General features: G+C 42.9%; 1 protein-coding gene across 5 annotated transcripts in view; it reads left to right on the top strand.

The window, feature by feature from the left end:
* Positions 1–26,258, top strand: part of HMGN3 (high mobility group nucleosomal binding domain 3) — a 36,245-nt gene extending 9,987 nt beyond the window's left edge. The window contains exons 2-7 of one of the 5 annotated variants that reach the window (XM_027550987.1): positions 13,683–13,733; positions 19,579–19,608; positions 22,859–22,909; positions 25,109–25,225; positions 25,346–25,445; positions 25,773–26,258. In XM_027550987.1, the coding sequence (XP_027406788.1) occupies positions 13,683–13,733; positions 19,579–19,608; positions 22,859–22,909; positions 25,109–25,225; positions 25,346–25,445; positions 25,773–25,786 (363 nt within the window). In that variant the 3' untranslated portion in view covers positions 25,787–26,258. The other 4 variants (XR_003512528.1, XM_027550989.1, XM_027550986.1 and 1 more) reach the window with 4 other exon arrangements.
* The last annotated feature ends 479 nt before the right edge of the window (positions 26,259–26,737 follow it).

Raw genomic sequence — 26,737 nt, 5'->3', positions numbered from 1 at the left:
TACAAAAGTTATTTTTAAAAGGTATGAAGTGACATTATTTTAAAATTGTATCTTTATTATTTTGATCCCATCCAAAGATAAATACAAAGTTTACCCCAAAAGGTGGTTTTTTTTTTTTTTTCTTTTCTATCTTTCTCTTTTTGGGTATAAACTGGCTTTTTACAATACTGGACACAATTAGTTAAATTCTACTTTGTGGGAAGTTGCTGTGAGTCCTAGACCCAGTGTATGTGGGAGGTTAATACACCAAAGACTTAAATGTGAAGCTTGAAAGACTTCTGACCTTCCATATATATGGCGTAGAATACATTTCTGAACTGTATCTTTTATGTCTACTTTTCATTGCTTTCCTTTATCTCTTCTTTTATTTACAGTTTTTAATTTTACTGTTCCCCCTCTTAATGGTCACACGTCTCCCCGACTCTTTAATGGGGCCAAGTCGCTTGACCTCTTTGAGCCTCTTTTCTTCATCTGTAAAATGGGAATATTGAGACAGTCCCTGTGTATCTCAGTGCTGTTGAGATGATCAAATACAGCAACAAGTTGAATGTACATAGAAAAACATTAAGTGCTACGAAAATGATAGAAATGATTTGGTGTTTTGTCTTTACTTTTAATAGTAAGATAAAAGTACTTGTAGCCATGTATATGAACATTTAAAAACCTAGAATAGTAAATTTATGTGCCTCTTAACGTGTAATATTTTCATTTTTTCAGAATTATCTTGTTTTATTTTATGATAGGTTTAGTCTTTTTAAAATTTTTTATTTATTTATTTGCAGTATAGGTTATGTTTCAGTATAGTTGATTCACAATATTGTGTTAGTTACAGGTATCCAGCAAGGTGATTCAGTTATACATGTACATATATCTATTCTTTTTCAGATTCTTTTCTTATATAGCTTATTACAAAATATTGAATAAAGTTCCTTGTGCTAGACCGTAGGTCCTTGTTGATTATCTGTTTTATTAATGTATATAGTAGTGTGTATATGTTAATCCCAAACTCCTAATTCATCCCACCCTCACCTTTCCCCTTTGTTTACTGTAAATTTGTTTCTGAGTCTGTTTCTGTTTTGTAAATAAGTTCATTTGTATCATTTTTACAGATTCCACGTATAAATGATGTCATACGATATTTTTCTCTGTCTGATATTTCACTTCGTGTAATAATCTCTATCGATGTTTCTGCAAGTGTCATTGTCCATTCTTTTTATGGTTGAGAAATATTCCATTGTATATTTATGTACCACATCTTCTTTTTTTTAAGTCTTTGTTTATTTGGCTCTGCGGGTCTTAGTTGTGACATGCAGGATTTCCAGTTAGGGCCTGTGAACTCTTGGTTGCAGTGCGTGGGATCTAGTTCCCAGACCAGTAATCAAATCTGGGCCCCCTGCACTGGGAGAGAAGAATCTTAGCCACTGGACCACTAGGGAAGTCCCCACATATTTATCCATTCAAATGGACATTTAGTTCCTTAAAAAACTAAAAGCAGAGCTACCATATGATCTGGCAGTCCCACTCTTGGTCATATGTCCAGAGAAAACCGTAATTTGGGAAGATACATACACCCGATTGTTGACTGCAAATAGCCAGAACTTGGAAGCAATTAACATGTCATATTTCTAATGGGAAATTGTTTCTTGTTATTCTAAAAGTTAAGTCGCTCAGTCATGTCTGACTCTTTGCTACCCCATGGACTGTCACCTACCAGGCTCCTCCGTCCATGGGATTTTCCAGGCAAGAGTACTGGAGTGGGTTGCCATTGCCTTCTCCATGTTATTCTGAGGCCCACAAATGAGGCGGAGAAGGCAATGGCGCCCCACTCCAGTATTCTTGCCTGGCAAATCCCATGGACAGAGGGGCCTGGTAGGCTGCAGCCCGTGGGGTCGCTAAGAGTCGGACACGACTGAGCGACTTCACTTTCACTTTTCACTTTCATGCACTGGAGAAGGAACTGGCAACCCACTCCAGCGTTCTTGCCTGGAGAATCCCAGGGATGGGGGAGCCTGTTGGGCTGCCGTCTATGGGGTCTCACAGAGTCAGATATGACTGAAGCGACTTAGCAGCAGCAGCAGCACAAATGAGGCAGAGGAGGAAACACTCCATTACATATTATGTGCTGCTTGCTCAGGTCTACGGGTTAAGATACTTCCCAGACTGGAACCCTTCTGCTGCCCTAAAGTCCCAGATATGCACCCAGTTTTGAATCTAGCAAAGCCAGAAGAAAGCACTTAGAGCCTGTAGTGGATGAGAGGATGAACTCTGAGCCTGTCCCCCTGGTCAGAATCCCAGCTCTTACACTTACCAGCGAGATTACCAGCTGTGTTGTCTCGGGCAAGTTACCTAAACCTCTCTGGCTTCAGTTCCTGATTCATACAGTGGATATGATGCTCTTTACCCACCTCACAGGATTGTGGTGAAGGAGATTTTAACTCATTTAGATCACTGCCTCGCACGTGAGTGCAGTATAGTCCACGTGTGTTGAGATGATGATGGTTGCTCTGGGTCTCTCCTCGTATCCCTTCCAAGGCTTCAGTACCTGACCTGTGATATACACTCCATAGTGTGATTAGTATATATTTGAGTATCTTACTAAGTCAGGAGAGTGAAATCTTTGGATCCAGCCTCTTAGTCTTCCTCATGAAGAAACTCAGGCCCAGGGACATAAGATACAAGCCAGGTTGGGGTCAGGCTTCCAGCCTCAGCCAGGAGCTTCCTGCACCATCCCATTCACCCAACATGGGAAGAGGTGACTCTCCTGAAAAAGGCAGCTCAGACCAAAGAGCTGCGTAAAATTTTTAAGTTATTTTGTATTAATGATATATTTCCATTTTTAAATTATGTACATTCATACAAAGAAAATTTTGCTGAGCGTACTTAAACACAGCTTTTTCTTTGCCTTCCGCTATCTTTTGTAATGGAATCCATGAGATACTTTCCTTAAAATATCCCTCAGAAAAGAGAGAATTGCTGTTTATTTCAGTTCATCGAGAGTCTTTTTAAAGCAGAGTGCTTACTCCATTACTTTTATCGTGAACAACAAGATTTTATTTTGGGAAGACATACTAGCCTCGTGGCCTTAACAAGCTATTTGGGTTTATAGAAGTTGATGAAATTAATAGACATAAGCCAAGGAGGAAGTAAGAAAGAAATTTGACATTGGTTTCATTATTAACGAAGGTCATTTGCATGTGACCTCTCATCCCCAGATACTGGATTTTTTAAGGGTTATTTTAACAAGCAAGGCAGTATTGGACTTCCCTGGTGGCTGGACTTCCCTGGTGGCTCGGACAGTAAGCGTCTACCTACAGTGCAGGAGACCCAGGTTCAATCCGTGGGTTGGGAAGATCTGGAGAAGGAAATGGCCGTATTGGAAGATCTCAAACATACACTTAGAGAATGAATGAAAAACTGCCATGCTGATGTTAAACAGTGGTCCTTATGGCTTTGAATAAAATTTTCAGAGTCTGTTTTGTATGTCAAATACGTGCATGTTTGAGTTTAAGGGAAATATGTGTTATTTGGAAAACTTCATGAGAATTTCACGGACAGTGCCCTTATTTGTGGACGGAAATTAATGCTGCCTTAAATAATTTAATTATGTGTCAATTTTAGCAGAAGAGTGAAAACTTAGTTATAGACACATTTCAGTCTTTCTCTGGGTGGGTTATTTGGATTTTTGTCCTTAAATGTCCTCTTTGCTAACCAGCTCACTATTGGAGTGCTTTATTTTCTCCAGCTTTAGATTTGTAACAGAAAATGTAAATTAGTTTTAAAAGAAAATGTTTAAAAATTAATTTTAAAAGAGAAATGGTACTAATTTAAACATACTGACCAGCGAGTTGAATAAGAGTCTGCTCAAAGTAATACATTCCCTAGATGAAAAGAAGTGATTGTTTATTTGCAGTTATATCTGCTCCCAACTTTCCTGCATCAGCATAGATAATCCAGCAGTTGAATCTGGATTTGTTCTATGGCAGCTGGCTAATGGTTACTTGAATTGTGTACACACTATACGATCTCAGTGAATTCACTTAAGTTAGAAAACAACCCTTGTCACTTAATGTCTTGGAAGGAAAACTCCGAGAGCCTGCACTTACCGGTGAAGACTATTTGGAACTTTAACACAAGGTCCAGCACTCGTTGCTAAGAATCCCGAGCTCTTGTCTGTCTTCCGCAGTGGAAAAAGATGGCACCAGGAGGTACTATACTTCCCAGCTTCCTGCCACACCCTCAGTATTTTTCTCAGAAGTGACAAATTTGGAGGCTAGGACCATCCAGCGCTGTTTCCAAGCAGCTGTTGAGGGGCATACTGATTCTCTCATCTTTGCAGATACCTTCCTGAGTTTGGAGAGAGAAAGCTGGGCTGATGGTCCCCGTTAGAGCCCCTGAGTAAAGTAGTAACTGCTGTTTATTCAACGAGAATCTCAATACGTGGGCATTTGTTCTGTTGATTCCTATGGATGGTCTGCAGAATGAAAATTCCAAATTTCATTTCCTTCGCTTCCCAAGAAGGACTCCTCGTCCTGTTGCAGTCTTAAGGAAGTATGATTTTGTCCCCTTCGGTACATTTTCGTGTCCTCAGATTCAGGACTCTGGCATCTTTGTAAGATGGGAGAGTGGAGACAGTGAAGTTGGTCAGCTGCTGAAGGAACTCTGGCTTCCTTCACCAGCTCTCCTCCCACGCCCACTCAAGAGGACAGTTCTGAATTCATGTTTCTAATGATCTTGGCTTCCCATCTTGCCCGACTCCAGATTCCTTCGTATCAGCACAAATGAAATGACTATGAATTATGTTTTGGCCAGAAGAGGAAGAGGTGGTGTCTGCCCAGACTTGTAAGAAACACAAGAAACACTAATAGTTGTGGAATTTGTGTTGGCAGATGTGGCACTGCCACCTGGGCTTTACTTCCACCCTTCTTCCCCCTGAATATTGGTAATACTTTGGGAGTTTTAAATACAAAGAAATTCAGGAAATAATATAACATGCCTATTTACCCATCATTCAGAATTCACACATTTGACCATTTTTTATCCTCTTTGCTTCAGATCTTTCTAAGAATAAAATGTTATAAAGTTTAAGTTCAAAACACCCCCTTGGTTCCCTTCCCTTGTGAACCTTCCTGAAGATAACCTTGATCATGAATTGATTGTATATCTTTGCAGGTCATGATTTTAGATGTTCATGATGTGTATGTTATATATAAATCCATAATATTGATTTGTGCATGTTTTGAAATTTACAAGTAATCACATATTGCATGCTCTTTCTTTTGTTATTTGACATTATAATGAATGAGTGTAATTTGTTTAGGTATATTATGATAACTAATATATGTGGACTTTTTCTAATGACTTATTTTGTGGTTTCTATTTATCATGTGTTTTCCTCTTTTCTTTCCTGTCTTTGATGTGTAAAATTTGCTTTATTTCACCCCTCCTGATTTTTTAAGTGTATAGATTCTTTTTTATTTTCTTAAAAAACATAATGCCTGTCTTTAAATTTTTATTTTAGTATGATCTTAAATGATTCTGTGTCTGTATAATCCTCCAGAACAAAACCAGGACCCTCCCATGCTGGAGATGGGGATGCTGTGTTCCCCCTCCTCTCATCTTTTATGGTTGTTATTGTCTAGACCTGTGCCACCCAGGATGGCAGCCACTAACTACACGAGGCTGTTAGCCACTGAGAAAGAATGAGCCAAGTTTAAAAATTTTAATTTCATCAATTTAAATTTAAAAGCTGATATTCGATTCAGTTATTAGAAGGTTTTAAACATGTTTGCAACAACCTGGATATGTGAAAATACAATAAAGTTTATGATCTCTAAATATGGGTCAGGTATTCCTTATTGACTATGCCAAAGCTTTTGACTGTGTGGATCACAATAAACTGTGGAAAATTCTGAAAGAGATGGGAATACCAGACCACCTGCCTCTTGAGAAACCAATATGCAGGTCAGGAAGCAACAGTTAGAACTGGACATGGAACAACAGACTGGTTCCAAATAGGAAAAGGAGTACGTCAAGGCTGTATATTGTCACCCTGCTTATTTAACTTCTATGCAGAGTACATCATGAGAAATGCTGGGCTGGAAGAGGCACAAGCTGGAATCAAGATTGCTGGGAGAAATATCAATAACCTCAGATATGCAGATGACACCACCCTTATGGCAGAAAGTGAAGAGGAACTAAAGAGCCTCTTGATGAAAGTGAAAGAGGACAGTGAAAAAGTAGGCTTAAAGCTCAACATTCAGAAAACGAAGATCATGGCATCTGGTCCCATCACTTGATGGGAAATAGATGGGGAAACAGTGGAAACAGTGTCAGACTTTATTTTTGGGGGCTCCAAAATCACTGCACATGGTGACTGCAGCCATGAAATTAAAAGACGCTTATTTACTCCTTGGAAGAAAAGTTATGACCAACCTAGATAGCATATTGAAAAGCAGAGACATTACTTTGCCAACAAAGGTCCGTCTAGTCGAGGCTATGGTTTTTCCTGTGGTCATGTATGGATGTGAGAGTTGCACTGTGAAGAAAGCTGAGCACCAAAGAGTTGATGCTTTTGAAGTGTGGTGTTGGAGAAGACTCTTGAGAGTCCCTGGGACTGCAAGGAGATCCAACCATTCCATCCTGAAGATCAGCCCTGGGTGTTCTTTGGAGAGAATGATGCTAAAGCTGAAGCTCCAGTACTTTGGCCACCTCGTGCGAAGAGTTGACTCATTGGAAAAGACTCTGATGCTGGGAGGGATTGGGGGCAGGAGGAGAAGGGGACGACAGAGGATGAGATGACTAGATGGTATCACCGACTCGATGGACGTGGGTCTGAGTGAACTCCGGGAGTTGGTGATGGATAGGGAGGCCTGGCGTGCTGCAATTCATGGGGTCGCAAAGAGTTGGACATGACTGAGCGACTGAACTGAATGAACTGATTCCTAGTGAAAACTTGGCATTTGAGTGGAAGTGTGCTGTAAATGTAAAATACATGCCAGGATTTGAAGATTTAGTGTGAAGAACGTTTGTCACATACCTGATTAATAATTTGAATCTTGATAGCATGTTGAAATGATAACGTTTTAGGTATCTTCAGCTAAATGAAATATATTATCAAAATTAGTTTCACCTTTGTCTTTTTACTTTCTTCATGTGGCTATTCAAAAATCTAAAATTACATTTTATAATTTTATAGGGCAACACTAGTTTATGACTTGTATTGAAATATTTTAAACACACATGAAATAGATATTAGTATCTACAATTAATAGATTTGCCAATATATTTTATACTTTTTTCTTACACGTTTTTCTTTCGTCTCAATTCTCTTTTCTTATTGCTGAATTTGATCCTTTAGTTTTAGATCCTTGTTGAAAAAAAGACTCTGTTGGCAGTAAACTCTTAGTATTTATGACATATCTTCATTTTACCTTTCCTCTTGAATGATAGCTGGGTGTAAAATTTTAGGCTGACACTTTTCCTCAACTCCTGAACATTTCTCTGGAGTTTGCTGTTTACAGATTCTGGTGAGAAGTTAATTCTTTGAAAATAATCCATCTCTTAATTCTGGAAACTTTTAATGACTTTCTTCATTTTCTTTGACTTTCTGTAGTTTTATTATGTCTCATTGTATATGTTTGCTTTGTTTTGTTTCCAGTTTGTTCCTTGGTGTGAGTTTTTCATCTGGAGACTCATGACTTCAGTTTGGGAAAATTCTCACCCATTATGCCTTTGCCTTCCTACCAGCGTCTCTGATCTCTGCTTCTGCAAGTCTGTTAAACGTATGTGGATCCTTGGAGTTAACCACTATGTCTCCTAACCCGTCTTTCATACTGTTTATCTCCTTATTGCTGTTTGTTGCATTGTCTCCTAACCCGTCTTTCATACTGTTTATCTCCTTATTGCTGTTTGTTGCATTCTGGGCTAGTTCCTCAGCACTCCATGACAATTCATTATTTCTTCTGCTGTACCTGGTCTAGACTTTATGTTTTGAGTTCTTTTTAATTTCAAGGAGCCTGCTTTCATTTTCAGAACTTGGCAGTTTTAAAAAGTTCAACTACCTGTTGATTTTTGCCGTACACAGTTTGTGCTCTCGGGTGAGTCTCCTTTTCCGTTGGGTTACCAGGTGTTCAGTGATCCAGCTGCCTGCTGACTTGCGCCATCTGCCACCCAGTGAGTCCCCCAGAATCCCCGATGTGCCTTCCATCAGACCACCACGTGTGTCCCCTCCCCCTTGCTGGTTCTTAGTTCAGCACCCATCCACTTGGGTGCTGAAGGAGCCTCAGATATGTGAAGAGCTTTTTTGTTAGACCGTGGTTCTCTGCCTTCTTGGCCATTCTGCATTCGAACTAGATTAGCGTGAGTCTGCCCTGTCTAGAGAAGGCAGTGGCACCCCACTCCAGTACTCCTGCCTGGAAAATCCCATGGGCGGAGGAACCTGGTAGGCTGCAGTCCATGGGGTCTCGAAGAGTCGGACACAACTGAGCGACTTCACTTTCACTTTTCACTTTCATGCATTGGAGAAGGCAATGGCAACCCACTCCAGTGTTCTTGCCCGGAGAATCTCAGGGACGGGGGAGCTTGGTGGGCTGCCGTCTGTGGGGTCACACAGAGTCGGACACAACTGAAGCGACTTAGCAGCAGCAGCAGCAACCCTGTCTAGGGGAGTGGGCAAGAACCTGTCTGCCTTGGAACCCCCTGCATCCTCTCTCACTCACTTCATTCTTCCCTTCTGCTCACAAGGTGGTTGAAGTATATCTGAGATCATCTATGTACACCCCCAAGCCTTATTTCTCCCTTTTCTTCGTTTTTATTCCTCAAAATCTCGGATGAAAGCTTCAGGCTTCTCTTTTGATTCCTTTATACCATGACCTCCTGCTCTCTCCAGCCTCGTGGCTAAGTGTTAGCAGTGAGTGATAAGACAGTCTGAAGGTGGTAGGTCTTTCTGAAATTGTATACCTGTTATTCTGTGTAACAGAAGCAGATGACAAGGTTGCAGGGAATCTGGATGTAAGGAATTGCGTTAAACCTCAAGGCTCTATTGAATTTAATATATCATATTTGATAATTTACAGACTCATTAAGACAAATATGCCTTAGTAGATACGGCTCAGTCACAAATAGGGAAGTCTAGAATTTCAGGATTAAAAGGTGGTTCTTTATTTTACTTCTATACTCAAATAAAAATTGTTACTACAAAGCCTTTGACTGTGTGGATCACAATAAACTGTGGAAAATTTTGAAAGAGATGGGAATACCAGACCGCCTGACCTGCCTCTTGAGAAACCTATATGCAGGTTAGGAAGCAACAGTTAGAACTGGACATGGAACAACAGACTGATTCCAAATAGGAAAAGGAGTACGTCAAGGCTGTATATTGTCACCTTGCTTATTTAACTTCTATGCAGAGTACATCATGAGAAACACTGGGCTGGAAGAAACACAAGCTGTAATCAAGATTGCTGGGAGAAATATCAATAACCTCAGATATGCAGATGACACCACCCTTATGGCAGAAAGTGAAAAGGAACTAAAAAGCCTCTTGATGAAAGTGAAAGTGGAGAGTGAAAAAGTAGGCTTAAAGCTCAACATTTAGAAAACTAAGATCATGGCATCTGGTCCCATCACTTGATGGGAAATAGATGGGGAAACAGTGGAAACAGTGTCAGACTTTATTTGGGGGGGCTGCAAAATCACTGCACATGGTGACTGCAGCCATGAAATTAAAAAACGCTTACTCCTTGGAAGAGAAGTTATGACCAACCTAGATAGCATATTGAAAAGCAGAGACATTACTTTGCCAACAAAGGTCCGTCTAGTCGAGGCTGTGGTTTTTCCTGTGGTCATGTATGGATGTGAGAGTTGGACTGTGAAGAAGGCGAGGCTGTGGTTTTTCCAGTGGTCATGTATGGATGTGAGAGTTGGACTGTGAAGAAGGCTGAGCACCGAAGAATTGATGCTTTTGAACTGTGGTGTTGGAGAAGACTCTTGAGAGTCCCTTGGACTGCAAGGAGATCCAACCAGTCCATTCTAAAGGAGATCAGCCCTGGGTGTTCTTTGGAAGGACTGATGCTAAAGCTGAAACTCCAGTACTTTGGCCACCTCATGAGAAGAGTTGACTCACTGGAAAAGACTCTGATGCTGGGAGGGATTAGGGGCAGGAGGAGAAGGGGATGACAGAGGATGAGATGGCTGGATGGCATCGCCGACTCGATGGACCTGAGTTTGAGTGAACTCTGGGAGTTGGTGATGGACAGGGAGGCCTGGCGTGCTGCGATCATGGGGTCACAGAGTTGGACACGACTGAGCGACTGAACTGACCGACTGAAGGTCTTATATGTTTTGTTGTATAACATCTGTATAGCCATTCAGTCTATGAAATGCTCTCCCCAGTATCTCGCTTGATTGTAAACGTGACCCTTTGAGTTAGGTGTCACTATCATTGATCAGAGAAAGAGACGGAGTCGTATGATCAGGTCACTGTCCCAGATCACACGGCTCTGAGCTAGGGAGCCAAGAGTGAAGTGGTGTCTGGACCTGCATGTGTGCCGCAGAACCCCACTGATCCCAGGGTGAAGATCATTTGGGTTGTTCCTGCCTACCAGTTTGCTATGTGCTTGTTATAGAGTGATCTCGTAGAGTAGTTGCCAGACAAACCAGCTTTTCTACATTTGTCTCTCTTCCCGTTTCCAGTCTTAGGCTCATTCATTCATCTGGAAGAAATAACATATTCAGTTATACCTGCCTTCTTTTGGGGGGTGCGGGGGTTGTTTCCAAGTTTCTCTTTTTCAATAATTTGCATCCAATACGAACAATATTAGGTCAGTTTAGAGAGTGATCAGTCATATTGCTGTCACAAATCCACTGGCGGGAAGCATATTGAACATAATGTCATTAATATCAGTCTAAGGAAAAAAATTTGTGGATGATACCAGTTTAAGAAAAAAAAAATTTTTAATGTCATTTAATGTCAGTAGAAGCTGTGTGGAGACTTCCCTGGAAGTCCAGTGGTTAAGACTCAGCGCTTACAATGCAGGGAGGGTAGATTCAATCCCTGGTCAAGAAACTTAACATCCCACATGGCCAAAAAACAAATAAGTAGTAGCTGTGTGCTGCTTCTTTAAAAGCCTGTCAGTTCCAGGTAGAGGGTAGCCCAGATCAGATCTGGGCCGATAAGTAAGTGTGGCCTGATAAGTAAGAATGAGAGCCCAGCACTTCAGACAACACAGCGTCTGGTTTGTGGCCAGAAGGGTCACACTGGTAACTGGGGAAATGGACAAAGCCAAATGGCTCACCTTTTAGATTATCCGAGATTTTTCTGTCTCTAACTCAGCCACCTGATACAGCACAAGATCTATGAGCCAGACATTCCTGTGCCAGAGAGTGGGGAGAGAAAAGAGAAGCTCTGTTTTCCTTGATGATAGAGAGGATTCCATGGATGAGGGGAAAAATAGTTGCTTGATGGGGAAACAGGAGAGAACTCCATGGATCTGGGAGGTTCTGAAGAGAGAGAAATCCATAGACTGGGTAACAGGCAGTCCCAGGGAAGAAGAGGCTTACTGTGTTGTTTGCATAGAAGAAAAGCTTTTGTCTTTCTCAAAGACTTTATCTATTTCTGACCTGACTTTTACATATTATTTTATCATCTAAGCGTTTATTTATTAATATTTTTTGGCCGCACTGTGCAGCTCACATGATCTTAGTTCCCCTACCCGAGATTGAACGCAGCCCCTCAGCAGTGAAAGTGTGGAGTCCTAACCACTGGTCTGCCAGGGATTTTCCTGTAACCTAAGTGTTTAAATTTAATCTTACTTTATGTGGACTTTCCATATGTTCACATAGCTTAACTATTTTTAATCCCATAACATTAATAATTACATTGTTTATCTAAACATTTGTCTGTTATTTACTGATCCTGTGAGTCGTTTACAGTTACTTCATATTAGAAAGAGTACAAACAAAACGGTATTTTTACAAAGCTTCTTGTTGCTTTCTCTGAGTCTTGGTTCCAGTTTCCAAAATCAGAATTACTCTGTCATTACATGATTAGTCCTCTGTGTCTTTTTTATATTGCCAGATTGTTCTTTGAAAATATATTGATTTACAGTGTCACTAACACCAGCAAACAGTGGGTTTGAGGAGCATTTAAATGTTTTTCTCATTTTATCAGACTAGGCATTACCACATAGCTGTTTTCTTTTCTAAGCCATGCTGCTACTGCTGCTAAGTCGCTTCAGTCGTGTCCGACTCTGTGCGACCCCATAGACGGCAGCCCAGCAGGCTTCCCCGTCCCTGGGATTCTCCAGGCAAGAACACTGGAGTGGGTTGCCATTTCCTTCTCCAGTGCATGAAAGTGAAAAGTGAAAGGGAAGTCACTCAGTCATGTCCGACTCTTAGCCACCCCATGGACTGCAGCCCAGCAGGCTCCTCTGACTGGAGTGGGGTGCCATTGCCTTCTCCGTTCCTAAGCCATGCATTGTATCAAATGTCAGTTTGCTATTTGTATTTTTTTTGTCCTGGGAACTCTATTCCTGTGTGTGTGTTAGTTGCTCAGTTGTGTCCGACTCTTTGTGACCCTATGGAGTGTAGCCCCACCAGGCTTCTCTGTCCATGGAATTCTCCAGACAAGAGTACTGAAGTGGGTAGCCCTTCCATTCTCCAGGACATCTTCCCGACCCAAGGACCAAATCTGGTTCTCCTACATTACAAGCAGATTCCTTACTGTCTGAGCCACTCCTCTATTCCTGCGTGCTTGTCCGATGAGTCACTTCAGTTGTGTCCAACTCTTTGCGACCCTATGGACCGTAGCCCGCTAGGCTCCTCTGTCCATGGGATTCTCCAGGCAAGAATACTGGAGTGGGTAGCCGTTCCCTTCTGCAGGGGTTCTTCCCCACCCAGGGATTGAACCCACCTCTCAAGTCTCCTGCACTGGGAGGCAGGTTCTTTACTACTAGCGCCACTTGGGAAACCCACTCTATTCCTGTGTTGTGTCAAATAGTTTTAATTTTCTGATTATTATTGTTTTCATCTTATTTATTGTATAGCCAATAAAAATATATTGACATAATTGATTTGCCTTATAAATCTAAGTGTATTTATGGAGTCTGGAAAGGAGTCAGGTTTGCGCTATCACAAGAGTGGGCAGATGCTGCCTGGGGGGATGGATCAAACTCTGGAAAGAAATCAGCTAGGGTGGCTGGGTGCTGGGCCATTCCGCTGGGGCCGGGAGTGTGGGAGAGACCCTGGAGTTACTGATGGAAAAATGGGAATTCATGATAAATGTGTCAGGTCTTATCAGGAAATGGGCTAGAATCAAAGCTAGGCGAGTATGGGGTGAAAATAACAGTTTTGCCCTTGGCCTGGGCTTTTCCTGCTCTCATCTTAGGGAACAAAGTGACTATTGGCTCCCTGTTCTTTTCCCCCGGTGGTAAGAGAAATCAATGAAAATTGCTTCAAGTGAATGTACATTGAGAACAGGGGCTCAGATCAGTTCTTGCAACAATTCTGGTTTAATATTAGAGCAGTTATGCAGATAAATGCTCTGTGTGTGTGTGTGTGTGTGTGTGTGTAAAACGTATCCTTTTACAAATTTTCTTTTCCCTGGAGATTATCATTGGCTTATGTGGTCTTTTAATATGCATTTTCCAACTTAAATACAATTCACCCAAATATTTTCTTTTTAGTCTCCAGAGAATACAGAGGGGAAGGATGGATCCAAAGTAACTAAACAGGAGGTAAGTGTATCTTTGACATCCCGTATTTAATCATTAACTGGAACTTCTAGTGTTGTTACGACTGTCTGCGTCTGAATGACTCCTCTTCTAAACCGGATTGCTGAGACTATGTAAACCAGAGACAGACCTGTGGCTGTGTCACTGCCCTGGGCCTGGGCAGGTTTCAGTCAGGGGCACTCAGGAGGTGTTTTCCACTTACTGTGTTTATGTTTCTGCTTGTGAGTACTGCTGTCTGTTAAAGCAGATACTGAGAATTCCTCCTGGGCAAAGAGTGAGATAATAGGTAAATTCATCAAGGAGAACAAAGTGTGCCTTTCACAGTAAGGAAATGAAAGACTGTTGATTTAATAAATTCTCCACTCCAGTGAGTGAACTATAAATTACCATTTGGGTTCTGAGTATTTGCCTAAAAGCGGTCGTCTTCTAAAGTCAAAAATTACAAAAGATACGTAAAATGTCAGAATTTTAAAGTTTTTTATTTTTAACCAGGAAAATTCTTAGGGTTTGGGATAATTAGATAATAAGTCAAAGAAGCTCTGTGTGAAAATACAGAAAACTCCAAAAGGCTAGGAACTTGGAAGAGATACTTGCATTTGACCTTCCATGGCAATATCATGAACTTCTAAAAGGAGATGAGCTAGAAAAGTAGCAAATGAGATGGTTACTGTGATGACAGCCATTCCCTTTTGCACAGAGCTTTACAGTGTGTGGAAACACTGCAGCTCTTAACCCTTGAACTTATAAACTAAAAGGGGTCACGAGAGAGACGAAAACAATATCTAGTTACAGATTCTTTGATTGGGTGACTCATATTGTGTTAATAATTCAGAGGTTGTCATGAGAGCAAAACCCCTACACATGATTTGTAAAAGGAAGTTTGTTCGGCCGAATGGAAAATCTTCAACAGAATCTGTAAAGAAATAATTCAAAAGCAGAACAAACAGAACTGCTTATAGCCGAGTCCCCGCCATGCATTTACCCAGTTTTCAGTGTCTAGCAGAGCTTGGGAGGTAAAACTGGCAATCCAAGGTCAAGTCACTAAACAAATGGTAGAAACAAACAAAAAAATGTTATACCAAAGTTTCAGCGCTTGAGTTTTCTGGAAAATGGTGAAATGTAATCTGTAGGACAGTTGACTAAGTGTAATACGCCTTAATGTTTTTAGGTTTGGGCACAAATGCATTTGGGTTTCTCCTTGGGGACTGCTATTTAAATTGATCTGTCAGAAAACCTAGAAACCATTACGTACAACAGATCATGGATAGTGAAAACATCTTTTCCCTCCTTTCAACACTAAAAGCAAGCTGGTTAGAATATATGAACAAGATTTTTGCTCATACAGTTGTCTTATGCATATTCTTTTAGCCTCAGAATTTTTATTACTTATATTTTTACATTATTATTTTTAATGTTCTATTTGATTGCATGTATTATCTTACTGCTATCAGAAATCTTTCCTAGAAAAGACTCTTCCTATCATTTAAATCAGGACCAGATTAAAACTTATGATTTGTCTTCAGGACACCAACACAATTGTTTAAAAAGTGAAAAGGTTGGTTAATTAGAAGTGCTTTGGGATAAGAACTATTTGATCATATATTGATTGATTTTCCCCGCTGAATTGATGGGGTTTTCTAGTTATGTCACTGAGTATGCCCAGCCTAGTCTACATTCAATAAATATCAGTTACAAAGGAGGATCCCCTTTTAAAAATCTTCTCCACGGTATTTGAAGGGCATAGTGCAGAGTATAGTATCTGGACAATAAATGACCAAAGTGATAGGCTACCGTCATTACACTGGGCAGATTTTCACCTCCATTGTTTGAGCTGACCCTTAATTTAACCCTGGAATAAGGGGAGAGAGCACTTCGGGATTTCCATAGAGATAGTTGGCCATGCACAGAGCCGACTCATTGGAAAAGACCCTAATACTCGGGGAGATTGAGGGCAGGTGGGGAAGGGGGTGACAGAGGATGAGATGGCTGAATGGCATCACTGACTCAGTGGACATGAGTTTGAGCAGACTCTGGGAGATGGTCAAGAATAGGGAAGCCTGATATGCTGGAGTCCAGGGGGTTGCGAAGAGTCAGACACGACTGACTTAACGACTGAACAACAGCAACAGCATTCTGACCAAAGCAACCACAAGACGTATGGAACACTTGAATGCGCCAGGCTGTGCAGATTGCATAGTGAACAAAGGAGCAAAAGTCTCTCTGCCTTCATGGAGCTTCCGCTGTAGAAGCGAGAAAGAGAGAGAAAATAAAATGATCAGAAATCTGCTATGAAGAAAAAGCAATCAGAGGGAGTAATTTATGTCAGAGAAGCACTGTTTTGGTCAACAGAGGCACGAGTTGTTATCCCCATATAACAAGAGCGGAAAAGGTTCTCAGAGAAATAACATACTTTTCCTTCAGGTGTCACACCTTGTCAGTTGCAGCACCAGGAAAGCTGTCTGAGTCTTCTGACTCAAAATCCCCTGTCCTCCTGCCCCTTTTGGGGTCATTGTAAATCTGGTCATGGGACTTCGTGGTGGTCCAGTGGTTAAGACTCTGCACTCCCAGTGCCGGAGGCCCGGGTTCAATCTCTGGTCAGGAAGCTATATAAGATCCCGCGTGCCACACGTCATGGCCCACCCCCCCCCCCCCAAAAAAAAGAATCTGGTCACCCAGTGCCTTTTCTCTGTCTTCTCCGTCCTCCAGTCAAGACCCTGATACGCATCCTGCTCCACTTCTCAATTCTGCAAAGAAGGGAAATTCGACCTAGCTCTTAATTTGTTTATGAAAGTTAAAAGCAACTTGACTTGTGGGCTTTGCTTGGAAGTGCATGGTGAAGCACAGAAGCATTAAGAAGTCTCATAAAAGTAAATATACTTCTCAGTTCCACTGGAATGGCGTATATATTTTGAGCAGTATTCAGCTAAGTCCAGTGATTCTGCTTGTCTCTAGCTCTCCCAGGGAATTCTGTCATATTGAGATCAGACTTCCGTGTTGCTTTTGCAGGACATTAAAAACTCCATATCTTTCGTAGTAGCCCTCACGATAATTTTGTCCAGCCTAGGGAGTTTATCAGGTGATCAGTCAATGCCTACTGAATAACTCCATTTTGTCCAGCACCTGTGTACCGCAGTAACAAACCCTCACGTTTTTTCTATAACTCTTAACGACCCATCATTCTAAAAGCCTTCCTTTTTTCCCCTGAGAACTGCTCTTTTGGCCACTTTTCCTGCGGATTCACAATCAACAAACGGAAAGACATTTTTTTTAATTGACGTGTAGTTGATTTACCATATTGTGTTTCAGGCACATAACAAAATGATTTGGTGATACACATATATGTATACATCTATATTCTTTTTTAAAATTCTTTCCACTGTATTACAAGATATTGAATATAGTTCCCTGTGCTATATAGTAAAGCCTTGTTTATTGAGAGAAATTCTTATCTTTTTTTTAAAATCTTATCTTTTATTTTACATCTTATCTTTTTTTAAAATAGTAGTTCTGCCCCACAATGTGAGTCTCAAATGAATACTTTGAATTCTAGTGTTTGAAAGAAGGGAGAAGAGCAGCCTGGTCTATTTTATATCCAGTAAATACAGTCCGGTCATTTGTAGGAAGATTTGTGAAATGTGATGAAACTTTCCAGGAAGGTATACACACTTGGTGCAAAGTCAGTACTACTGACTGTGAGCGAAAGTTTGTTTCAGCCTCCCCTCTCTGCAGTGAGAAAGAGCATCTCTTAGGATGGTTTAAGAGAAGAATATTTAAGAGAAGTTGTTGTTTGTTTGTTTTTTTTTCCCTCCCTGACATAGAAAGAAGAGCTGGTAAATTTTAGGCAGGAAGTCATAAAATCATTTTACTGTAAAATATATGCTTTTTAGATATGGCTCCATTTAGATAGCCTAAAAAGGCAGACTTTGTTTTGCATGCGTTCTGTAGGCTTTTTATTTTGAAACTCTTGTACTGGACCTGAATTATGAAAAGGTAGTGAGTCATTTGGATGGGAACAGCTGGCAGGCCAGTGCTCTGTTGGAATGCCTCTGGAAATCCCAGGGTCGGGGTGGGGGTGTGACATCACTCTGCCTCTTCGTGTGTTCCCCTCTTGCCTGGAGAGGGAGGGAGCAGAGAACCATCGAGTTGGGAAATTTTTCACAGGATCTGGCTTCCCTTCAATGAGCTCTTACTCAGAACAGCTCGTTGGTTGATAGGGAGGCAGTTGTAAATAATGGTTAACCTGTTGACCCCTTTTCAGGCTCCAAACTGGATCCCAAGTAACTAGTGGCCTTGGCACCGCTCCCTGCGAGTTCACTCTTGCTGTGCGTGTCTGTTGCTCACCCCGTCCAGTCACTTCCATGTTTGCTGAGGGCCCCCGCGAGGCATCAGAGCTACAGAAGCGCTAGAGAAGATGGTTCCGTGCAGAAGGGTTACAGACGAGGGGCGGGAGGGAAGACCCGCATTGTGTGTCGAGCTGTGCACCCCCTGACCCTGTGCATCGACGTGTCTGCACGGTCTTCTGACTCGACACTTCTGCCCACCCACCTGAAGTCCAGCTCTGAGCTGTGCACGCGAACCCAGGGTTAAAGTTATTCCTGGAGGCTCTGGCCCTTCATTTCCTTTTGTAGTTTAAAGAAAGACAGCTTTAGCTTCCTCTGGCTATTTTCAGCAAGAAAATTCTTCGATGTGGAGATGGCAAGAAACACTCCAAGGCCCTTTGGCCTTGACCAGCTCACCCAGACTGACTTGAGAATTCCATGATTCCTTGGAATTGTGAGCCAGGTTCCTGCTGATCATTTGCGCTGACCGTCAAAAAGATTATTTGAGACCTTTAAGTTACTGTCATGAGGCAGAGTCCGCATAAGGCAGCAAATTAGAGAAAAGCTTGAGTTCCTTTTTTTTTTTAATGAGTGTACTTGCATATCTACTATATGTTAGGTGGTACACTGTTCTAGATGGACCGAAGAGAACGGGAGGAGTATTTGCTCCTGGAACACTTATAAAGAAAGGAAGTTGTACTTGTAGAAAGTGAAATCCCTTGAGGCTCTGTCTTTGGTGGGTGAGGAGCAGAGTATCAGTTGTATGTGCGTTTTTTTGAAATATGTAGAACATTTCTGCTCTTAGTAATTTTCTTTACCATCTCCTTTGCTGTGAAGTTGCACCATCCTTGAGGAAAAAGATTTCCTTGAAAAATTCTAATCTCAACAGGTTCTCTAAATTTGTAAACTTCCAAATGAAAAGAGCGTTTTACTCTATTTAAATCTTTCAGTGATGTGCATTTCATAGATCAATCATTGTGTTTATTTTGTTACAGGTAAAAGGAAGCTGTGGTTGTTAACTGCCTAAGATTTGTAGTCCTTCTCTTTTCTAACATAGTAACCAGGGAGGGGACTCCTGCTATTTCGGTTTCTGCACAATTATATAAGTCTCTTTTTGTGTAAATTTTTAAGCTTCGGTTCCGTTCGTGAGGAATGCGAGTCAGACTGGACTGGTTCTGAAATAGCGCCTCAGTGCCCCTGCGGCCCATTTTATCACACAGTAGATGGTGCTTTGGGTTGCAGCCTAAACGCATCTCCCCTGCCTTGCCCACGGCGCCCTCCCCTGTGAGAGGCCGTTTCTTTGAACACTGCACCTGCACCTCTTTACAGACACTTCTGGAATGTTCCAGTGCTCAGGGCACTTGGGGTATGTTTAACTGTGCTCACCGGGGGTTGAGGTGGGGGATTAATGGGACTCATGCGTACTATTCTGTCAACAAAGTAAGACAGTAAGAGTGAACTTTTTAAAAAATCAGCTTGATTGTGCAAAATCACGAAGAATTATGTTTTGTGTTTCTTTTCCTTTGTAGCCCACCAGACGGTCTGCCAGGTTGTCAGCGGTGAGTACTTTGGACCCCACTGTTGTTAGCTCTTACGAACACACAGTCCTCCTATCCACGGCAGCAGAATGAAGACTAAGGTGGTGTTTCCCTTGAGCTTTGTTTAATTTCCTTTTTGGAAATTACCTGGGTCAGGATTTCGAGCAGGTTTGACAAGTGTTGCCAAGCAATTCACTTAATCAAATACGCTGGTAAAGAAAGGTGGCCAGCCCAGCGAGCAAGCATACGAAGCCCAGGAAGTTGTTTGATATGGCTGGAGCCGTGTGATGTAGAGTGACGTTATTAGTAAAGCCCTCATCTCCTATTCTGTACCTGATGTACCAAAGGAGACAAGAAGTCTTGATTCTCTCTCCATGAGAAAGAGAAAATCCATACCTTAGTCAGAATGTTCTGGAAGTCCTCTGAATCCATAGGCTGTAGCCTCACTTCAGAAGCAGAGAATCTTTTTTAAAAAAAAAAAGGAACCATTTCCAGTCTGCCACCTGGGGTCTCCCTCTCCGGGCCAAGCCCAAGGAAGGGTCGTGGGTTAAGAGCATTGAAGCTGGGATGGGCAGTGATCAAGCCTTACAAGACTGTGCCCCAGCCTTCCTCACCCTGCCATGCTCCTGGCTGAATCCGGTGCTCCTTCCACCCAGCCTGTTCGTGTGCCCGGCCTCTTCCTGCCAAGACCAGTCAGCCCAGCTCTCTGGAGGGGGACGTGCACTGCCCACTGAGATGCAGGGGGAAAGGCATTGACCTCTTGGCTCACAGCCCATACTGGATGGCACTGGGACCTTCAAGGGAGCCTGGCTTTCTTCTCAGCCCACACCTGTGCCTGGCACAATGCAGGGAATCCAAGCCAAAATGGATATTGGAAACTTCACAAATTAAAAAAATATATATCAGTTTCTGGCTTTTCTTCTCAATATATTTTTGCTAAACTTGTTTCACAAATTTAAAAGAAAAGGAAAGAAAAAGGTATTGGAACCATTCTCAAGTTCGGAAGTATGGGTTTAGGTTGGGTTGAGCCAGTGTTCCACATGTGTGCGTGGAAGTCACTTCAGGTGTGTCTGACTCTTTGTGACCCCATGGACTGCAGCCCACCAGGCTCCTCTGTCCATGGGTGCTCCAGACAAGAACATTGGAGTAGGTTGCCATTTTCTTCTGCAAGGGATCTTCCTGACCCAAGGATCACGTCTCCTGTGTCTCCTGCGTTGGTAGGCAGGTTCTTCACTACTAGCGCCACATGAGGCCCAAGCTAAGAAGCAGCATCAGAGTCACCTGGAAGGTTAAGACCTGGGCGGTGTGTTTGTGTGTGTACATAGTTAATCCAGATTTTGCTACAATACCAACACAATACACCAACACAAAAGATGTTACACTTGTCCGGTGGTGTGATTTTCTCTGTGGTTGAAAAGCTGTGTCTTAACTCTTTTAGATTTTCCTGTAGATTATGCTGAAAGCCATTGTATTGCATGGATGTCTAGCCTATCAAGGGGGGGCAGACCTTTAAGTCAAAAACCAAAATATAAAACAAGGCCTCTGTTGAGCACCAGGGTCCAGCAATATAATATCTTCCACTGACAGTATGGCCCGCAGTGCTGACGCAGAGCCTCGGAAGCCGGTGGGATTACAGACTACAAAAACATCACCATTTCCTGTCCCATTGAAACACCAATACTGAGTTTAGGGGGAAAAGGTCCGTCTTGCTGTAAATTGAGAAAACAAGGACATGTTAGTACAGTGTATCAAAGCCTGAAGTAAAATGTTTTATATCCTGAAAATTTAGGAGCTATGCAAGCTGATATATTTGGGGAGCAAATTGATGGTGGTCAGAGGATTAAGGAAAACAGCCCCTGCCTTTCAAGCTCAATTTCCTTTTCTTATTTGAGAGGTTATGTCCAACGACCAGTCTTCCGGAATTGAAGTGATTATAATTTCAGTTTATGACCTTGATGGAAAGGGCCAGATTTGGCATGGCCCTGGATGCCTGGAGGCACTGGGGGAACGTGTGTTTCTCCATGGGGGGAGAGGATGGGGTGGGGGCGTGGAGGAGGTACTCTGGGCAGTGTTTTCTATTTAAAAACCATGCTCCCTGGTGCCAGGAGAGAGGTATAATTTTTTCCTAGCTCCATGAGCGAGAGAAATATTTGCCCTAAGATAGCTTTAGAAAAACCACAGGTTTAAACTGCCCCCGTGTCTCTTTGTACCCATCTCAGGTCCTTAGGAAGCAGCCAGGCTGAAGCCTTGTGTGGAGGGACCTGGGGCCACAGGGCAGGGGGCCACTGCTCCCAGGAGTGGGGAGAAACACACAAGGCCAGAAAAAAAAGAAGTCGCCTGGTGGGCCCTTTGGCTAATAAGGTCTGTGAAAGATCTTGGAACTCTGGGAGCTAACAGTATACCTTGTGAGCTTCCCAGGTAGCGCTAGTGGTAAAGAACCTGCCTTCCAGTACAGGAGATATAAGAGACACAGGTTCGATCCCTGGGTCGGGAAGATCCCCTGGAGGAGGGCGCAGCAACCCACTCCAGTATTCTTGCCTGGAGAATTCCATGAACAGAGGAGTCTGGTGGGCTACAGTCCATAAGGTCACAAAGAGTCGGACACGGCTGAAGTGACTGAACACACACACACACGGTGAGCACTGCCTCATCATAATTGTGTTCCTAATAACAGACTCTAGGGAGCCCAGGGTCTGGGTGGCCAGGAGATTCTGTTCACCTTGAACTGGCCTTGGAAGAGAAAAGTAGTAAGAAGCTCAAGCTCAGACAGGCATTTGAAACCCGCATCAGAGGTGGGAGAATTTGGGACTGGTTTTGGAATACTTCATGGGCAGCTCTCTTCATTCCCAGATGGGCTTCGCCTGTGATGGTGCTAGGATTTCTAGACTGTTTGGAAGGCCGGTGTGAACCAAATTCACAGAGTCATTTGGCCGAGGGCCTGAGTCGTTCCTCTTGCTGCATTGCTGTGATAAAAGGAAATAAAGAGACATCAGACAGAAGCTTAAACGTGTTCCCAGAGAGTTGTTCTGGCCCAGGGAATAGTGAATTGACTTCCGGATCTCACCTTTCGTCGACTTGAGAACCCAGGATGAAAAAAAGAGTCATGAAATGCGGAGGTCTTTTTGCTGGTGCTGAAAATAGGACATTTTTTTCTTTTGAAATGAACATCATAGTCAAAATGGACTGTTGTCTTTGGCGGTCTTGTTGCTGTTTCTTTTGGTGCTGAGGGTTGTCTTTTTCAGTATTTGTATAACTTCATTTATCTTTGCAGAAACCTGCTCCCCCCAAACCTGAACCTAAACCAAGAAAAACATCTGCTAAGGTAAGAGGTGCTCCCTCCCCCGCTTTGGCTTTTTCAACAGTGAATGAATTATAATTCCATATCCCAAGAGTCATCCGAGGAAAGATCACATTTAATGATTCAGGCTCAGTGCCTGGACTAGAAAACTCACCCGAGCTGGAGACAAGCTTTCTCAAAAAGCAGAGAGCACAGTTTTTACACTTTGCTGGGAGTCTGTTTTCCGTTTGGTCCATACAGCAAAGGAAGTCAGAGCATATGCTACTCTGAGAAGCCTCATGTCCAAGGTGGAGTTTGGTAGCTGCCTCATGAGACACACAGTTCAGATGGTTCTCTGGAACAGTGAGCCTGGGCCTGCTGCCAACAGCTGGTGGAGGACTTGTGAGGGGCTTCTGGCTTCCTAGAACTGGTCTTAGGAGGCCAGTCTGCTGACTAATAATTAATCAATACTACCGAAAAATTAAGGCTTCCTTGTAGCTCAGACAATAAAGAGTCTGCCTGCAATGCAGGTAAGTGTAGGTGAAAGGCGCTCAGTCATGTCTGACTCTTTGTGACCCCAAGGACTGTTCAGTCCATGGAATTCTCCAGGCCAGAATACTGGAGTCGGTAGCCTTTCCCTTCTCCAGGGGATCTTCCCAACCCAGGGATCTAACCCAGGCCGCCTGCATTACAGGTGGATTCTTTATCAGCTGAGCCACCAGGGAAACAGGAGACCTGGGTTTGATCCCTGGGTCAGGAAGATCCCCTGGAGAAGGAAATGGCAGCCCACTTGACTATTCTGGCCTGGAGAATCACATGGACAGAGGATCCTGGCAGGCAACACCCCTCAGGGTCGCAAAGAGTCGGACATGACTGAGCGACTAACACACAGTAATAAACACACAGCAAATAATGAATACAAGCAGTTACATAGCCCTTGTCCTGTGTGCATGTGTGCTCAGTCGCTTCAGTCATGTCTGACTCTTTGTGACCCCATGAACTGTAGCCTGCCAGACTCCTCTGTCCATGGGGATTCTCCAGGCAAGAATACTGGAGTGGATTGCCATTTGCTTCTCCAAGGGATCCTCCCAGCCTGGGGATTGAATCCACATTCTCCTCCAGCTCCTGCATTGCAGGCAGATTCTTTACCCACTGAGCCACCTGGATAGCCTCTTGTCCTATGTCAGACCCTCATCCTATGCGTGGGCCTTCCTAGTGGCTCAGCGGGTAAAGAATCCGCTTGCAATGCAGGAGGCCTGGGTTCGATCCCTGGGGTTGGGAAGATCCCCTGGAGAAGGGAAAGGCTACCCGCTCTAGTATTCTGGCCTGGAGAATTCCATGGACTATGTAGTCCATGGGGTCACAAAGAGTCAGACACGACTGAGCACCTTTCACTTTCATCCTATACATAGACACTCACATCAGTCCTACTAAGGTAGGGATACATATTCTGTTTGGCAGATGGGGAAATTGCAGTGCAGAATTATCGGGGGTAGGAAGTTTACCCCCAAACGGCTTTTGTTTACTCTGCCCTTCAGAGCGGCATCCCTTGTTGCGTGTGCATTGTTTGAAATGATGTATATTGAGGCGTGAAAAGGCGATTGTGAAGCAGAAGTCATTTTTGTGGCTTTGGTCTTTTTTTGGTGGGGGGACGGGGGTGTGGTCACACTTCATGGCCTGTGCGATCTGGAATCTTAGTTCCCAAACCAGGGATGGAACCTGGGCCCCCTGCTTTGGGAGCGCATTAGAGTCTTAACCACTGGACCACCAGGGCAGAGTCTTAACCACTGGACCACCAAGGCAGTCCTGGCTTGGTCTTAAAATCAGGAATTTTTCTTCCTCTGGGCCTTCCTTCTCAAGGGCTCTCCCAGCTTCTAGCCCCAGGTCCTCAAGTGCAGCGCTTGCTCTCGCTGGGTCTGCCCTGACTTCACTGTGTCCCCCTGCAGCTGCTCTCCCCACGGCAGGACCGCTTCTCACTGTATCAAGAGAGGATGCCCGCCAGAAACACACTTGAGGAGAAGTCAAAGTCCAGTGGATTTCCTGAGTTGCCTGTTACATTTTCACGGGAGCCTCCATGTAACCCACTCAAAGCTCAGCAGAACCGGGCTCCCGGTTTCCCCTGAGAGCCACCCCGTCACCCTTGTTTGTGCTTCCCCTTGTGTTTGGATGGAGGCTGGCTAAATGTACACAACCTCCCACCCTGTCTCATGCACTCTGTCTCCCTGTGCTTTGATCCTCTGTTAGAAAGAACCGGCAGCAAAGGTTAGCAAAGGTGTTAAAGGGAAGAAGGAGGAGAAGCAGGAAGCTGGAAAGGAAGGTACCGCAGCACCGTCTGAAAATGGTGACACTAAAACTGAAGAGGTACTTGCCCCAAACACCTCCCGCTGATTGAATCAGTGTCTTGAAAGCAATTGCTGGATCCTTCAGCCGGCGACCGCACGTTCATAATGTGTCTCTTTATTGCCTGTAATGTGATTGCAGATCCACATCTCTCGCTCAACTGTTAGTGTCTCAGCCTCCAGAGGTACCCCACCCAGCACACTGTCAGTAAAGGGGCAGATTGAAACAGTGAGAGTTAAGGGTACAGTAGCCGATTCTGCACGTTTGCAGTGACTAGCATCAGATAGTGGTGTGGTGTTCTCTTTCTTTAATCGTGAACCGCGGGAGCCCCGCAGGCAAAGCTTTTGTGGTCGTTTGCAAAGCAGAAAGCAACAAATGCAGCCAAGTGTTTGTGTCATATATCCCTGCCTTGTCTGTTTTTACACCCAGAGTTGAACTCGGTTTTGCAGTAGAGCCGCTAAAAACACATGTTCCAAACTGTGCATGTTGCTCGGGTGGAGTCGTCTTTGGCTTATGGTAGTTTTAATAGTAACTCTTCTCTTTTTTGTCTTCCTTTCTTTTTTCACAGGCACAGAAAACTGAATCTGTAGCTAACGAGGGAGAATGAATGGTCATGAAAATTGGGGTTGATTTTATGTACCTCTTGGGACAACTTTTAAAAGCTATTTTTACCGAGTATTTTGTAAATGCTAATTTTTTAGGACTCTACTAGTTGGCATACAAAAATATATAAGGATGGACATTTTACCTTCTCATAGTCGTGCTTTTTGGAAATTTCCATCATCCTTGAGTAAAATAAATACCAGTTTAATATTGGAAGCTGTCTGTAAAATTGATTTCAGTATTCCATGCACTCGCTTTAAAAATTTAGTCCTGTGCATCCTGTGGTGCTTTTACTGTGCGTATTTGGATTTTTTCATGCCGTTTTTCTAGAGCAATAATCAGTGGTGCTTTTGTACCTAGGTTTTATGTGATTTTAATGAAACATGGATAGTTGTGGCCACCTGCTGATTATTTGTGGTTTAAAATAAAAGGTTTTCCTGCCTGCAAAATACCTGCCTCTTAGTAGTGTCTTTGCTAAATTTAGGCATTGTTTTATTTTCTTGCTGCAGAAGATGGAAAGAATTTGTACAGTCTGTCTCATGATGGTCCCTCTAATAATTCATATAGGGTTGTTTCTTAATTTTATGGCCTTTAAAAATGTTATTTTAATAGAATCATCTATGAGTGCCAGTGTAGAATTATTTCTAATAACCTTTATACCAGAAGTGGCCAGCAATAGTCAACCATATAATAAAACTTAATGCAACATTATTTTGTTGAAATCCTTATAAATAGAATGGCATTCTGCTAAACCAGAACTAGTGAAAAACCATAAACTCAGCCTCATCCTTGAAAATGTTCCCAGTTTCAAAATAATACTAAGTTGTGCTGTGTTGTGCCAAGTTGCTTCAGTCGTGTCCAACTCTGTGACCCTATGGACGATAGCCCACCAGGCTCCTCTGTCCCTGTGGATTCTCCAGGCAAGAACAC

The sequence above is a fragment of the Bos indicus x Bos taurus genome, chromosome 9 (genome assembly GCF_003369695.1).
Source record: "Bos indicus x Bos taurus breed Angus x Brahman F1 hybrid chromosome 9, Bos_hybrid_MaternalHap_v2.0, whole genome shotgun sequence".
Lineage (NCBI taxonomy): Eukaryota > Metazoa > Chordata > Mammalia > Artiodactyla > Bovidae > Bos > Bos indicus x Bos taurus.
The sequence above is the reverse complement of the archived record's forward strand: the minus strand, read 5'-3'. Positions and strand labels throughout refer to the sequence as shown.